Raw genomic sequence first — 17,731 nt, 5'->3', positions numbered from 1 at the left:
GGTTAAATATGAATGGCAACTATTTGCTTTCAAATAGGTCAGAAAAAATTGAGTATGTATGGGCATACATAGAGAAAAAAGATAAACAAAAGTGACAAAATGTTAATAATTAGTGAATCTGGGTGAAGAGTACAGGGATGTTCACTGTACTATTTTTTCATCTTTTCTGTAGTTTAGAAATTTTTTAAATAAAAAGTTGAAAAGTTAAAAGAAGGATATTAAAAGATAAACATTTGAGAATATAAGGTATGAGAAACTAAGCAATTAGAATAAGGCGTGGACTCAGTCATTAAAGATATTTTTGAGATGGGCTTTACTTAGTTAATAGATAGGAATTGGCAAGAGATGGGTAATCAATCAACTCTTCTAGTTGAAAAATGGAGTTTGCTTTGCTGTCATGTAAATATCTTTACATTAGAGAACATCATGTCTTTAAAGTAGCCATACCAAATACGTGATTAGCAACATCTTTTATGATTTTTCAAAAAAATTCTTTTTTGCTTTCATATGTTTAGGTCTACGATTATATTTAACTCCTTTTGTTAAAACATTGGAAATATCTAGAATTTGTATTCTCTGAAGAACAACGTAAATTTTTTTCTTTTAATTCACTCTCAAGCCACCTTTAGGTTATCTGCATTAGAGCCCACGGTTCACCAGGAGTTGCAGATACTTTTCAGAGCAGCACTTTATATGAATTTTCTCCACCTATAATATGTATGCTAATCACTGGTTAAAATGCAGATTCAGATTCAGAAGGATCAAAATGGAGCCCAGTTTTCAATTTCTAAACAACTCCCACTTGATGCCAAAATTAATGCTGCTGGTCTTTAAACTGCGGTTTGAGTAACAAAGATCCGGATGATGATTCTCAGTAGGGATATGGGAAGATGAATATTTTAGTCTTCCCAGGATGGTAGGGTACTTATCTTTAACTTATTATTCCTACCTCCCCTACAAAATCCACATTTCTTACTTAGACCCAGAGGCCTTTTTTAATCTAGCCCTTGTGTGCACCAACTTCTTACCCACTAGCCACACTGGCCTTGTGTTTCATTGAATGCGCCAAGCCTTTCCCATTTTAAGGACTCTGCACTTATCCTTTCCTCTTAGAATGCACTTCTCCTGACTTCTTCAAGAGTTGGCTTCATGTTATCCATTTAAGGTTTAATGACATCCTCTTAGATGCCTTTCCATCCTACATATTAATTACCTCTTCTAAGTTACTGTGTACCATATCACTCTTGTTGTGTCTTCTCTGGTACTAGTCAGCTTACTAACTTATCTTACATATTGGTTTGTTTACTGCTGGTTTTTTCCTCTATTACAAGATCTTTAAGGACAGGAACTTTGTCTTGTTCACCACTATATCCCTTATGTTTAGCATAGTGCCTGAGACATAGTAGAAACTACATTTTTTGTTAAATAAATGCTGAATGAATGAACAAATGGACCAACATAGATTTTGATAGCGGTAGATGATAATAATTACTGGCAGAGTGAGCCCCTCTGATTGACAGCAGTATGATCTATTCTTATCTCTCAGCTGGATTGGGAACCAGCCCCCTGCCATATACTCCTAAAACAGGTTGAGCAGCACAGCTCTGAACTTTGGTGAAGATATGTTCAATTACTGCAAACTTTTCTTATATTTTTATCCAACCACTACTTTGTATTCCTGTTAGTGTAGAAAACTTTCTGCCTGGGTTAGTCTCATAAAAGTACCCACAGCCATACAAGAAATGTTTAAGTAAATGCATCAGTGGGAGTTCAGTATATAGTAATTACTCAAGTTAATAGTAGCATTCATTCAACAGATAGTAATTACAGAGTTGGAATTTGGCCAGAATGTTCAGGATGGCATCCCTGCTCTTTTAGATGGTAAAAACAAATGCTTTTGTGATCACAGATAATCATAATATTGAGGTTGATCTGTTAAGAATATAGGTCAAGACACTACTGTTAGTGAGATGGGTGCTTCTTAGCTTTTTCCTGTAACATCAGTTCAGGTCTGATTCAACTAACAAAAAACCCCAACACCATTATCTATATTGTTTGTGTTTTTCCTTAAGGTCTCTTCTTATTTCTTGCTAGCCCGACTTAAGTCATCAGATCCAACAAAAATCACAGTTTACTCTCTGCTTCAGGCTAGCTGCTTTTCATGTACTATATCTGACTACTGCATCTGAAACATTCTTCTTGGTAGCATGTTTCAATCAGAGTATGAAAATTTTCTATGACTTAAGTTACTATAGTGGCCTTATTTCTTCTCCCACGCCAGAGTTTTCAGTGTCTTCAGTCTCCTTAACTTTAATTGATACTATTAAGTTTTGCTCCTTTTTTGCCTATCACTTTACCTTTCATTTGTGCCAAGTATAGTCAGTAAGAATCCATAAAATGAACAGTAGAAGTTTGCTTACCTAATCTCAGTGTCCTCTTCTTACTCCTCTGTATTTTCGAACCTTACCTCAAGGTCTTCGGCAGCATGCCCAAGAGAAATACCAGAAGAAAACAAACTGAAAGACAAAGCAAGTGGTACAGGGAGGTGAGAAGGCAGATCATGACAGAGCAGAACTGGGACTAGACTGATGAGAGAGAAGAGATGAACGTGAAAGAGTAGAGACCAGGAAAGTTATGGAGAACTAAGGATAAATGTTAAACGTGTAAAAGGAGAAGTGGCCGAATTAATACTTTAAAAATAAAACTTTTGAAAGTACTGTTTTTCAAAGGGAGTTACTTATATTATTTCCTTGGAGAACAGTTTTGAAGAGGAGATAAAGATAATATGGAATTTCAGCAGTATGTAAATGATACTTTTTTTTTTTTTTTTTTTTTTTTTTGGGGACACGGTCTTGCTCTGTCGCCCAGGCTAGACCAGGCTGGAGTGCAGTGGTGCGATCTTGGCCCACTGCAACCTCCACCTCCCGGGTCCAAGTGATTCTCCTGTCTCAGCCTCCCGTGTAGCTAAAATTACAGGCATGAGCCACCACGCCTGGCTAACTTTTTGTATTTTAGTAGAGACGGGGTTTTACCATGTTGCCTTGGCTGGTCTCAAACCCCTGAGCTCAGGAAATCTACCTGCCTCAGCTTTCCAAACTGCTAGGATTATAGGCATGAGCCACCACACCTGGCCAACATTTTCAAATGCTCAGACTGTTTTCTAGATTAGTGTGAATCATGTTAGCCGTATTGACATCATTTATTTGCTTCACACTTTTTTCTTCATAAAGAGAAGGTAAACCTCAGTTCAGCATCTTTTGATTTACTACAAATTTTAAATCAGCCACAGCTATGTTAATGAAACTTTAACATATTGCCTTAGTTAAATGCTGATGAGATGAAAGAAAAATACATATGCCAGATATATTACATATGTAGCCTTTAGTATGCTTTTAGTTTGAGCTTAGAAAGAGATTCTGTGTGTTTCGAGGACTTTAACAATAGTAGAGGCCAGGTGCAGTGGCTTAGGCCTGTGAGCACTTTGGGATTCTGGGAGGCTGAGGTGGGAGGATCGCTTGAGCCCAGGAGTTCAAGAACAGCCCTGCTAACTACTCTACCAAAAAAAGAAAAAAAAGAAGTTAAATCTTGGCTGGGCGTGGTAGTGCATTCCTGCAGTGCTAGCTACTGGGAGACTTGAGGTGGGAGGACCACTTGAGCCTAGGAGTTAGAGGTTACAGTGAGTTATGATCATGCCACTATACTCTCCGGCATGGGTGACAGAATGAGATTCTGTCTCAAGAAAGAAAAAAAAAAAGAGAGAGAAAAAACAATGCAGTCTAGAAAATTTTAAAGCAATAATAATCACCTGAATTTACCTCAGATAGCGTGAATTTAGGAAGTAAAATTCAAAATCCTACATAGATATTTAGACGTAGTCTCTTGGTTTCAACCAGGAGTACTCAGCAACCCCATTGGCTACCCAAGATAATAAAAAGACAAGGGAGCAAATGTCAAGGGTTATTGTTAAAATGGTTGTCCAGTAAAGAGAGTAGTGATCAGGGTGAATTGGAAGTTGATATGATAATAAAGTTAATGAATGAATTCACAAGGAAATAAACAATTGTGAGAGTTATATCAACAGAGCTTTGAGATGCTAGAGAGGTGGAGTAGTTTTGAATGACTGGATCTGAGGGATTGCCTTAGTAGTGGATAAAAGTTGAGATTTTCAGTGTCCAAGCTGGTTAAAGCAGAATCATGATATGGGGGAGGAAGACAGAGCAATATGACCAAATAGAGGCCTTCAGCAATTGTCCCCCAGCAGGAACATCAAATTGAAAAACTGTCCACACAAAAAAGCACCCCCATAAGAACCAAAAATCAGGTGAGCAATCATAGTACCTAGTTTTAACATATTAAGGAAAGAAGCACTGAAGAGGATAGGAAACACAGTCTTGTATCTCCTACACCACCCCTCCCCCATTCCTCCTGGTACCTGCCACGTGGTGCAGAAAGAGAATCTGCACCCTGGGGATGGGGAGAGCACAGTGATTGTGGGACTTTGCATTTGCATATGGTGCTGCCCTGTCACAACAGAAGGTAACATGGGGCAGAGCTCAGCTGGTGCCCACAGAAGGAACATTTAGACGGCTCTAGCCAGAGGTTAATCTTCCATCTCAGCAGTTAGTATCTCAGTTCCAGCAAGCCCGGCCACCATGGGCTGAAGTGCTCAGGGGTCCTAAATATTGATAAAGGAGTCAATTCAGCAAGAGAATGTAAAATGTTTAAACATATGTCTATCCAACACTGGAGCATCCAGCAAATATTACTAGAGCTAAAGAGAGAGATAGACCCCATTACAATAATAGCTGGAGACTTAAAGACCCCTCTTTCAGCACTGGACAGAACACCCAGACAGAAAAATCACAAAGAAACACCATGCTTAATCTGCAACATACACCAAATGGACCTACTAGATATTTACAGAACATTTCATGCCATGACTGCAGAATACACATTCTTCTCAACACATGGATCATTCTCAAAGATAGATCACGTGTTAGGTCACAAAACAAGTCTTAAAGAGTTCCAAAAAAAAAATTGAAATAATATCAAATATCTTCTCTGATCACAGTGGAATAAAACTAGAAACCAATAGCAAGACACATGGAAATTAAACAACATGCTCTTGAGTGACGAATGGGTCAATAAAGAAATTAAGAAGGAAATTTAACAATTTCTTAAAAGAAATGAAAATGGAAATACAACCTTCCAAAATGTATGGGATACAGCAAAATCTGTGCTAACAGGAAAGTTTATAGCAATCAGTGCCTATATCAGAAAAACAGAAAAACGTCAAATAAACAACCTAGTGATGCATCTTAAAGAGCTAGAAGAGCAAGAGCAAACCAAATCCAAAATGAATAGAAGAAATAATGATGATCTGAAGAGAAATAAATGAAATTGAAACAAAAAAAATACAAAAAGATCAGTAATCCCAGCACTTTGGGAGGCCGAGGCAGGCAGATCACGAGGTCAAGAGATCGAGACCATCCTGGCCAACATGGTGAAACCCTGTCTCCACTAAAAATACAAAAATTATCTGGGTGCTGTAGTCCCAGCTACTCGGGAGGCTGAGGCAGGAGAATTGCTTGAACCCGGGAGGCGGAGGTTGCAGTGAGCTGAGATCGCGTCACTGCATTCCAGCCTGGCGACAGAGCAAGACTCCGTCTCAAAAAAAAAAAAGGTTTTTTGAAGAGATAAACAAAATCAAGAAACTTTTAGCCCAAGATAAAAAGGGAGACCTTACAACTAATACCACAGAAATTCAAAGGATCATTAGAGGCTACTATGAGCAACTATATGCCAGTAAATTGGAAAACCCAGAAGAAATGAGAAGCCTTGTGGTAGTGTAGACATTACCCAGCTTCCTGGGCTTTTTTCACTTTGTGTTGAAGGACACACATTGGATGAGATATCACTCATCCTCAGGAGAGGGTTTAGTTTAATATTGACCATTCTTAGGAAGCTTCATTGGAGGAAAAAGAATATTTGAATTTGTACCTGACTCTTATTTCTGCCTAAGTCTTTCACCACAGTATATTCCAAGCTTGTACTATGATCTTCCCTGCTATTTAGTTTATATAACACTATTTTTTCAGACCTCAATGTAGCGTCTTTCATTTCCCTCCTACATCACCATGTCCACATTAAATCTCAGCTTCTGGAAAACAGAGGTGAGTTGCTAAATATGTCTTAAGCTCCCTTTAGCCACCGTCTTCAATTCCTTATTCTCTTTGCCATCTTTTTTCCTCTCATTTTTAGTTGAAATACTAGAACTGATTTTCATAGAACCAAAGGTTTATAGGAAATAATGTACCATTAAGTGGCAGCTATAAAGACTCTTCATATTCAGCATATATAAAGTATATTAAAGATGTAGGCTCTGGATTATTTAATTTTATATTTTGTTTCTGTTTCATTTGCAATTTGGTATTTTCATTGTTTGGTGCCTTAGTTGAAGAATTGGAAAGAACATGAAAACCTCAAATCACATTTATTTGGCTCTTTCAGTTTCAGTGGGGGAAAAAATTGAAAATATCTGCTAAAATGACATGGTATACTTTCTAATGCAACCTAATTTTTATCTGCAGCTCATTTTTGAGATTTTAATTTAAGGATGTATGTGTGTATGGAGCGGCCAAGTAAGGCATATATACCATTTCCATTCTAAAAGCTTCATAATTTCTCTTAGTATGTGAGTTATTAATGCTTCCCCTAAAAGATAAATTCTTCCAGAACTCATTTTTCTCTAGTTTACATTCTCTGACATATAGCTATATCTGCACTGTTTCCCCTCCCTCACCTACCAATAGGCCTTTAATAGGAGGCAGCTATCATCATTCATTGATATTATTGAGTGTAGTATGAAGTATTCCAGAATATCTCCATGTGACTATCCCTATTCTATGATGTAAGTGAAAGATTGATAAATTGCCAGAATTATGCAATTGACAGTTCTGTGTTTGAGAGGCTGAAGTCATAGCTTGCCGATGCTTTTGGTGCGGTATAGGTTGGTGGACCTCACTGCCCCAATTTTCTGCACTCTATCTAGGTTCTAGAAGAGATTCTTAACCACTTGCTGTTTATCATGCAGAGATTTGCTTATCAAAAATGCATACCATTTTCCATTGAGAAATTGTGTATCACTGCTTTGCAGCTAGTGATACTTAGGTTTATCAAATTCTATATTAACCAGTTATTAGACATTTTAAAACATACTTAGAGAATTTTTCATATTAATGTTTGTATACTTTAATTCCAGTAAGTTAAATATTTAGAAATTTTAAATATTTTGACCTGTATTACATCTCTTAATTTTATTAATCTTTTTATCAACAAGCTTGTGATGTCTGCTGTTAACTCTTAAATATCTTCTGATAACCATCAGCTTTTTAAAAATCATTTTGGTTTAAAGATTACTTTTTATTTGTTGAGTCATTAATAAAAATAAACTTTTATGAACAGCAAGCATCTGAGAAGAAAACGTTTGATATGCTAGAATGTCCCTGTATTGCCTGCTTTAGCGTGTGTGTTGGTGGGATGTAGATGCAAATACCCCCACAATGACCTTCCTCCAACCCTATGTAAATGTATTTACAGCATTGTAAAGGATTTCATTGTGCGAGTTTGTTTTCAGAATCATCTTTCACTCTTTTCTGAGTGTAATGATAGTAGCTGTCTCTATGATGAATTTTAGTAGTTGCTGATTACACTATACTTTCCTTAGTCCTAACCTGTGTTTCAAGCTCTGTAAGAATGGTTTTAGGTTTTTAAATTCCTTACTTGGAAATATTTTGCTATCATCAAATTTCATATTCTTTAAATTGTACATAATGAGTGTGTTCTCCCTTTTTAGGTGCGCTTTGTAAAGAATATAACTTCCTGGAAAGAGATGAAACCAGGATTTTATCATGGACACGTTTCTTACTTGGATTTTGCAAAGTAAGTTACACTAAAATGACACACTAAAGAATGCTTTGTACTTTAGTAACGTAAAAAGGAATAAATTCGTTAAATTGTTAGGATTTTCTAATAAAAGAATGTACTGACTTGCCTTTGCCAGTTTTAGATCTGTAATTTAAATATATCTTCTTAGTGTTTTACTGCCCTCTAGTGTTCATAAATTGGCAATCCTTATATTAATTATATATTAAGTATTACTCTTTAAAGTTTATTATTGTATGTGCCTTGTACAACCAGAATGACACTACTTCAGGAGAGCTCAAGTTATAACCTAGAGGCCAGATTATGACTTACCACATCATTGACTGAGAAAGTAAAAAAGCTCTTACAAAGTTACTGGTGCTCCAGTGTGTCTGCTTCTCAGCCAAGACATAGTGAAGTATACACTTTCCCTTGGGCTACCTTATTTTAGCTTTTAAATTATGATGTGTTATGAGGCTTTTTTTAAAAAAAATTAATGATTTTCTCTTTCTCTCTCCCCCACAACCCCCCGCTTTCCTCTCTTTCCCTCCCTGTCACTCACTCTCTCACTAACTTCTGGACTCAGGTGATCCTTCTGTCTCAGTCTCCCAAAGTGCTGGGATTATAGGCATGAGCCACTGTGCCCGGCCTCTGTCATATTAATAGTTCTCTCAAGAAAGGTTCAGAAAACTATACGCCTACTCACAGTATTCAAGCACTATGTGGCTTTCTGTAGAGTCTGTGCCATATTATTAATCAGAAAATTAATTAAACGTAATGTTCCAAACATAAGAGTCTTATGGATACATTTGAACTTTTTTGGTAGCACACATAGTACCATTATAGTAAACCTCAAATCCAAATGCTTTCCCTAAGATTCTTCATTAACTTCAAAAACACTAAAAAAAATTTTTTTATTATTTAAGCTTAGACATGTTCATTCAGTTTTTAAATTAGCTATTATGATTTCAGAGTAACACACCTTGATGTATTAGTCAACTTTAAAAGGCATTTTTTATAACATTTAAAATAAAAGTGATATCCCACTCTCAGTTTTACTTCTTAATTTTGAAAAGAAAAAGTAGAATAAAATATTACTGATTAAAACTGATAATCTTAACTTTTTGGGAAATCATGTAATTAAAAAAGAATCACCCAAATATTACATACATAAAATGATATATTCCTATTTCTAGTTCCTCTCATAGTACTCAAGATCTTTCAATAAAATTGTAGCTTTAAAGTTAGATGTATGTTTTTCTATAAATAATTCATACTGCAATATTGAAAATATTTTATAGCCAGCTTTAAAATAAACTAATTATTTTTTTCTTTGCATAGGCATTGAACCAATTTCATAAGCTTCGTTCATGTGCATATTTTCCCTCAGGGCTGCATTATCCTTGAATTAAATGTTTGTTACCCTTTCACCTAAATGATTTATTTTTTCCACACACAGCTTGGTTTCTAATAGTCTAGGTTTTCATTATTAAAATTATATATTGAGTGCTTTTGCTTTTGGCAAAGTTTTGTACTTAGAACAAAACTCTGATATATGCTGAGGTTCTTGTAGTTGAAAAAATAAAGCTTTTTGAAGAGATTAATCTCATTTATTAAATGCTGACATGAATTTTTAAGGGTTGGAATACTTTCGTAGTGAGTCTTAAGTTATTTGAAGGGAAAAGTATTGTGAAAATTTTTCATAGATTTTTCCAAGATTTTAAACAAATACCTAAACAAAATCAGCCTAGGTGAAATGTATTTTGATGTATCTGTGTAGTCAAGAACTGTTGTAGATGTAACTAGTATCCTCAAATATCTTTTAGCTTAATAGCCATATGCTCCATAAATGGGGAAGGAGAGGAAAGAAACATCGCCTTACCAATTTTTAAATTACAGTCGTCCCTGGGGTATGTCCAGGGGATTGGTTCTTGGACTGCCTGAGTGTATAAAAATCACATACGCAAGTCCCTTCGTTGGCCCTGTGAAACCCACAAATTTGAAAGTCAGCCCTTCTTGTACACAGGTTTCACATCTCTCAAATACTGTATCTGTGTCTGGTTGAAAAAAATCTATGTATGCATGGACCTGCGCAGTTCAGACTCGTATTGTTCAAGGGTCAGTTGTGCTTTATTCTTCAAAACAATATTCTTGACTGGCATAGTACTTTGTGGAGTCCACTAAAATACTTGCTTTCAAGAGAAAGTGGTGAATTTGGCAAAATACTTATTTAAACACATAGTTTTTTAAAACTTACCTTAGCAGAGACATTAAAACAAGTGTAAGCCCCAAGAAACCTAGGAAATAAGATAGAGAAATAAAAAATGAAAGCTCCTTTCTAGTTTAGCCTGACCAAAATACACATTATATTCGCAAGCTTGTCTATTCAAGCCATGTTTTGATTACATATATTTGTTTTTTACTGAACTTTAGAATAACAAAAATATCTTTTTTACATTTTTGCATTCCTGTCCATCTTGCTCCTTTTTGTCTGAATCTTATTCTTTGATTTTTTAGAAGTATATTTCCTAGTTCTTCCTTTCTATTTTTTCCCTTTAATGTTAGGTTATGTTTTGTTTTCTTTTTAGTTGGTGGATGATACAATTTTAAGATAATGTAGATATAAATTATTATAAATTTGAAAAATTTCCAGTTTAAAATTGTATATAGGTTGAACATTTTCAAAATGTCATAGTATGCAGGAAATATAAAGTTGAATAAGTTGCAGTTCTTGAACTTAATGAGTTCACTGAAATCTTTTTTTCTGTAACTATCAGTTCATTATGTTTTATTATAAACAGTAAAAATATTACGTATTCCTCCCCTTTTAAATGTATACTATTCATTTTTTAATAGCATCTATTATCCCATTTTGATTTTCTTCAAACTTTAGAAAATTAAAATGTTAGAAGTCTCTTTCAAAAACACTTCTTCGGTAATAAACATTTTCATTTATAATGAATAATAGCTAAAAGAACACTTTTAATGCTGTACTTTCTGTCAGACTCTGCTAAGATTTTTTATGATCTAACTACCTCAGTGTCACATGTCAGCATCTGTCTTGAGAAGTATTTGAAAATTATTTTTGATATAACAGTTTTATTCAGGCATATACCAGGTATGTACCTTTGTGGTTGTCCCCAGAAATGAGAATGAGTTTTCACTGCTGTAATTTTGGTTTCTTCATATTGCCTCTAGTATTATTTTCAGAGCAAATGAAGTGAATCAGTAAAGAAGCAGCTATGTCACAACAAGAAACAACTAAATGCTTCATTAGGTCTGAAATTCTAAACAGTAATCAAGTGACATTTTAGGCCTAAATAGAATTAGTTAATATATAGAATCATGTGAGATTGTCCTTTCTACCTAATACTTCTCTGCTAAACCAGATGACGTCTGCCCCATTTTCTACAACTTTTAACAAATATGTCACAACATTGTAGATACTATAGAAAATTATTTTAATCATTCCAGACAATATGTGGGATTGCATTTTTATTAACCTTGTACTACTAGCTCTTTCTACAGCATTGATCCTGTAGACTGCTAAGAGCGAACTCTGAAGTCTGTCTCTGAAATCAGACAGATCTGCCATTAAATCCACTTAGACTCCTTGCTAACTGTGTGATCTCAGCCACATTGTTTCAGATCTTTGATCTTCAGTGTCCTGTTTTTAATTTGAGAATAATTAAAATAATTACTTCATGGGGTGGTGGTGAGGATTAAATGTGGTAATGTAGATGAAGCACTTAGTTCTGTGCCTCAGAGCAGTATTATGATTCCTACTATGATTCTTTTTAAAATTCTGTCTTCTTACAGTTAGCATATTGTCTTAACTGGTATTTTCTTCTTCTTGTCTGAATCTCTGCTGGTCCTTATTTCCAACTCTTAGTTAGGCATTGTATAAGACTCTTTCTTGGCCTCCATTGTTCTCTTTTGGAAGGTTTACACATTTTAATCTGTCATGACAACCAAACAAGAAACTTTCAAGTAATCTTGGACAACTTTTTTTTATCACCACCTATATCTTATCAGTCATCAAGTCTTTTGAGTGTCTTCTTTCATTTAACATGATGCTTTTGATGACATTCATCTAATTTGATGCACAATATCAGTACTATTTTGCTAAATAGTACTTCATGTATGAGTATACTTTGATTTTTTTTTTTAATTCTTGAAAGTCAGTTTCTTATTTATTTATTTATTTATTTATTTTATTTTACTTTAAGTTCTAGGGTACATGTGCACAATGTGCAGATTTGTTACATACGTATACATGTGCCCTCTTGGTGTGCCGCACCCATTAACTCGTCATTTACATTAGGTATATCTCCTAATGCTATCCTTCCCCCCACCCCCTCCCCACAATAGGACCCAGTGTGTGATGTTCCCCTTCCTGTGTCCAAGTGAATCTCATTGTTCAATTCCCACCTATGAGTGAGAACATGCAGTATTTGGTTTTCTGTTCTTGCGATAGTTTGCTGAGAATGATGGTTTCCAGCTGCATCCATGTGCCTACAAAGGACACAAACTCGTCCTTTTTTATGGCTGCATAGTATTCCATGGTGTATATGTGCCACATTTTCTTGATCCAGTCTGTCACTGATGGACATTTGGGTTGATTCCAAGTCTTTGCTATTGTGAATAGTGCCACAATAAACATACATGTGCATGTGTCTTTATAGCAGCATGACTTATAATCCTTTGGGTATATCCCCAGTAATGGAATGGCTGGGTCAAATGGTATTTCTAGTTCTAGATCCTTGAGGAATCGCCACACTGTTTTCCACAATGGTTGAACTAGTTTGCAGTCCCACCAACAGTGTAAAAGTGTTCCTATTTCTCCACATCCTCTCCAGCAACTGTTGTTTCCTGATTTTTTAATGATTGCCATTCTAACTGGTGTGAGATGGTATCTCATTGTGGTTTTGATTTGCATTTCTCTGATGGCGAGTGATGATGAGCATTTTTTCATATGTCTGTTGGCTGTATGAATATCTTCTTTTGAGAAGTGTCTATTCATATCCTTTGCCCACTTTTTGATGGGGTTGTTTGTTTTTTTCTTATAAACTTGATTGAGTTCTTTATAGGTTCTGCATATTAGCCCTTTGTCAGATGAGTAGATTGCAAAAATTTTCTCCCATTCTGTAGGTTGCCTGTTCACTCTGATGGTAGTTTCTTTTGCTTTGCAGAACCTCTTTAGTTTAATTAGATCCCATTTGTCAATTTTGGCTTTTGTTGCCATTGCTTTTTGTGTTTTAGACATGAAGTCCTTGCCCATGCCTATGTCCTGAATGGTATTGCCTAGGTTTTCTTCTAGGGTTTTTAATGGTTTTAGGTCTAACATTTAAGTCTCTAATCCATCTTGAATTAATTTTCGTATAAGCAGTAAGGAAAGGATCCAGTTTCAGCTTTCTACTTATGGCTAGCCAATTTTCCCAGCACCATTTATTAAATAGGGAATCCTTTCCCCATTTCTTGTTTTTGTCAGGTTTGTCAAAGATCAGATGGCTGTAGATGTGTGGTATTATTTCTGAGGGCTCTGTTCTGTTTCATTGGTCTATATCTCTGTTTTGGTACCAGTCCCATGCTGTTTTGGTTACTGTAGCCTTGTAGTATAGTTTGAAGTCAGGTAGCGTGATACCTTCAGCTTTGTTCTTTTGGCTTAGGATTGTCTTGGCAATGCGGGGTCTTTTTTGGTTCCATATGAACTTTAAAGCAGTTTTTTCCATTTCTGTGAAGAAAGTCATTGGTAGCTTAATGGGGATGGCATTGAATGTATAAATTACCTTGGGCAGTATGGCCATTTTCACAATATTGATTCTTCCTATCCCTGAGCATGGTATGTTCCTCCATTTGTTTGTGTCCTCTTTTATTTCACTGAGCAGTGGTTTGTAGTTCTCCTTGAAGAGGTCCTTTACATCCCTTGTAAGTTGGATTCCTAGGTATTTTATTCCCTTTGAAGCTATTGTGAATGGGAGTTCATTCATGATTTGTCTCTCTGTCTGTTACTGGTGCATAGGAATGCTTGTGATTTTTGCACATCGATTTTGTATCCTGAGACTTTGCTGAAGTTGCTTATCAGCTTAAGGAGATTTTGGGCTGAGACGATGGGGTTTTCTAAATATACAATCATGTCATCTGAAAACAGGGACAATTTGACTTCCTCTTTTTCTAACTGAATACCCTTTATTTCTTTCTCTTGCCTGATTGCCATAGCCAGAACTTCCAACACTATGTTGAATAGGAGTGGTGAGAGAGGGCATCCCTGTCTTGTGCCAGTTTTCAAAGGGAATGCTTCCAGTTTTTGCCCATTCAGTATGATATTGGCTGTGGGTTTGTCATAAATAGCTCTTACTATTTTGAGATACGTTCCATCAATACCGAATTTATTGATAGTTTTTAGCATGAAGGGCTGTTGAATTTTGTCAAAGGCCTTTTCTGCATCTATTGAGATAATCATGTGGTTTTTATCTTTGGTTCTGTTTATATGCTGGATTATGTTTATTGATTTGCATATGTTGAACCAGCCTTGCATCCCAGGGATGAAGCCAACTTGATCATGGTGGATAAGCTTTTTGATGTGCTGCTGGATTTGGTTTGCCAGTATTTTATTGAGGATTTTTGCATCGATGTTCATCAGGGATATTGGTCTAAAATTCTCTTTTTTGTTGTATCTCTGTCAGGCTTTGGTATCAGGTTGATGTTGGCCTCGTAAAATGAGTTAGGGAGGATTCCCTCTTTTTCTATTGATTGGAATAGGTTCAGAAGGAATGGTACCAACTCCTCCTTGTACCTCTGGTAGAATTCGGCTGTGAATCTGTCTGGTCCTGGACTTCTTTTGGTCGTTAGGCTATTAAGTATTGCCTCAATTTCAGAGCCTGCTATTGGTCTATTCAGGGATTCAACTTCTTCCTGGTTTAGTCTTGGGAGAGTGTAAATGTCCAGGAAATTATCCATTTCCTCTAGGTTTTCTAGTTTATTTGCGTAGAGGTGTTTATAGTGTTCTCTGATGGTAGTTTGTATTTCTGTGGGGTTGGTGGTGATATCCCCTTTATCATTTTTTATTGCGTCTATTTGATTCTTCTCTCTTTTCTTCTTTATTAGTCTTGCTAGCGGCCTATCAATTTTGTTGATCTTTTCAAAAAAACAGCTCCTGGATTCATTGATTTTTTTGGAGGGTTTTTTATGTCTCTACCTCCTTCCGTTCTGCTCTGATCTTAGTTATTTCTTGCCTTCTGCTAGCTTTTAAATGTGTTTGCTCTTGCTTCTCTAGTTCTTTTAATTGTGATGTTAGGGTGTCAATTTTAGATCTTTCCTGCTTTCTCTTGTGGGCACTTAGTGCTATAAATTTCCCTCTACACACTGCTTTAAATGTGTCCCAGGGATTCTGGTATGTTGTATCTGTGTTCTCATTTGTTTCAAAGAACATCTTTATTTCTGCCTTCATTTCGTTTTGTACCCAGTAGTCATTCAGGAGCAGGTTGTTTAGTTTCCATGTAGTTGAGCGATTTTGATTGAGTTTCTTAGTCCTGAGTTCTAGTTTGATTGCACTGTGGTCTAAGAGACAGTTAATTATGATTTCTGTTCTTGTACATTTGCTGAGGAGTGCTTTACTTCCAACTATGTGGTCAATTTTGGAATAAGTGCAATGTGGTGCTGAGAAGAATGTATATTCTGTTGATTGAGGGTGGAGAGTTGTGTAGATGTCTATTAGGTCTGCTTTGTGCAGAGTTGAGTTGAATTCCTGGATATCCTTGTTAACTTTCTGTCTCGTTAATCTGTCTAATGTTGACAGTGGGGTGTTAAAGTTTCCTATTATTATTGTATGGGAGTCTAAGTCTCTTTGTAAGCCTCTAAGGACTTGCTTTATGAATCTGGGTGCTCCTGTATTGGATTCCTGTATATTTAGGATAGTTAGCTCTTCCTGTTGAATTGATCCCTTTACCATTATGTAATGGCCTTCTTTGTCTCTTTTGATCTTTGATGGTTTAAAGTCTGTTTTATCAGAGACTGGGATTGCAACCCCTGCTTTTTTTTGTTTTCCATTTGCTTGGTAGGTCTTCCTCCATCCCTTTATTTTGAGCCTATGTGTGCCTCTGCATGTGAGATGGGTCTCCTGAATACAGCAAACTGATGGGTCTTGACTCTTTATCCAGTTTGCCAGTCTGTGTCTTTTAATTGGAGCATTTAGTCCATTTACATTTAAGGTTAATATTGTTATGTGTGAACTTGTTCCTGTCATTATGGTATTAGCTGGTTATTTTGCTCGCTAGTTGATGCAGTTTCTTCCTAGCATCAATGGACTTTACATTTTGACATGTTTTTGCAATGGCTGGTACCAGTTGTTCCTTTTCATGTTTAGTGCTTCCTTCAGGATCTCTTGTAGGGCAGGCCTGGTGGTGACAAAATCTCTAAGCATTTGCTTATCTGTAAAGGATTTTATTTCTCCTTCACTTATGAAACTTAGTTTGGCTGGATATGAAATTCTGGGTTGAAAATTCTTTTCTTTAAGTATGTTGAATATTGGCCCCCACTCTCTTCTGGCTTGTAGAGATTCTGCCGAGGGATCTGCTGTTAGTCTGATGGGCTTCCCTTTGTGTGTAACTCGACCTTTCTCTCTGGCTGCCCTTAACATTTTTTCCTTCATTTCACCTTTGGTGAGTCTGACAATTATGTGTCTTGGAGTTGCTCTTCTCGAGGAGTGTCTTTGTGGTGTTCTCTGTATTTCCTGAAGTTGAATGTTGGCCTGCCTTACTAGGTTGGGGAAGTTCTCCTGGATGATATCCTGCAGAGTGTTTTCCAACTTGGTTCCATTTTCCCCGTCACTTTCAGGCACACCAATCAGATGTAGATTTGGTCTTTTCACATAATCCCATATTTCTTGGAGGCTTTGTTCATTTCTTTTTACTCTTTTTTCTCTACACTTCTCTTCTCACTTTATTTCATTCATTTGATCTTCAATTGCTGATACTCTTTCTTCCAGTTGATCAAGTCGGTTACTGAAGCTTGTGCATTTGTCACGTAGTTCTCATGTTAAGGTTTTCATCTCTGTCAGTTCTTTTAAGGTCTTCTCTGCATTGATTATTCTAGTTATCCATTCATCCATTCTTTTTTCAAGGTTTTTAGTTTCTTTGTGCTGGTTATGTAGTTCCTCCTTTAGCTCTGAGAAGTTTGATCTGCTGAACCCTTCTCTCAAGTCGTCAAAGTCATTCTCCATCCAGCTTTGTTCCGTTGCTGGCGATGAGCTGCGTTCCTTTGGATGGGGAGATGCGCTTTGATTTTTTGAATTTCCAGCTTTTTTGCACTGCTTTTTCCCCATCTTTGTGGTTTTATCTGCCTTTGGTCTTTGATGATGGTGACGTACTGATGGGGTTTTGGTGTGGGTGTCCTTTCTGTTTGTTAGTTTTCCTCCTAACAGTCAGGACCCTCAGCTGTAGGTCTCTTGGAGTTTGTTTGAGGTCCACTCCAGACCCTGTATCAGCAGCGGAGGCTGCAGGAGATAGAATATTGCTGAACAGCAAGTGTTGCTGTCTGATTCTTGCTCTGGAAGCTTCGTCTCAGGGGTGTACCCTGCCGTGTGAGGTGTGAGGTGTTGGTCTGCACCTAGTGGGGGATGTCTCCCAGTTATGCTACTCAAGGGTCAGGGACCCACTTGAGCAGGCAGTCTGTCTGTTCTTAGATCTCACCCTCCATGCTGGGAGATCCACTGCTCTCTTCAAAGCTGTGAGACAGGGGCATTTACCTCTGTTGAGGTTTCTGCTGCTTTTTGTTTAGCTATGCCCTGTCCCCAGAGCGGCTCTTGTTT

The 17,731-nt window shown here is 36.7% G+C and overlaps 1 protein-coding gene across 3 annotated transcripts in view; it reads left to right on the top strand.

Moving 5' to 3' along the window:
- The window catches only part of LOC105482793 (heparan sulfate 2-O-sulfotransferase 1), a 197,153-nt gene that overhangs the window by 161,082 nt on the left and 18,340 nt on the right, over positions 1-17,731 (top strand). For all 3 annotated transcript variants that reach the window (XM_011743133.3, XM_011743132.2, XM_011743134.3), the window contains one exon: positions 7,856-7,941. In XM_011743133.3, coding sequence (XP_011741435.1) covers positions 7,856-7,941 — 86 coding nt within the window. The remainder of the gene's footprint in view (positions 1-7,855; positions 7,942-17,731) is intronic.

This window comes from Macaca nemestrina, chromosome 1, assembly GCF_043159975.1.
Source record: "Macaca nemestrina isolate mMacNem1 chromosome 1, mMacNem.hap1, whole genome shotgun sequence".
Lineage (NCBI taxonomy): Eukaryota > Metazoa > Chordata > Mammalia > Primates > Cercopithecidae > Macaca > Macaca nemestrina.
Note: the sequence above shows the minus strand (reverse complement) of the source record. Positions and strands in the feature narration are given on the sequence as shown.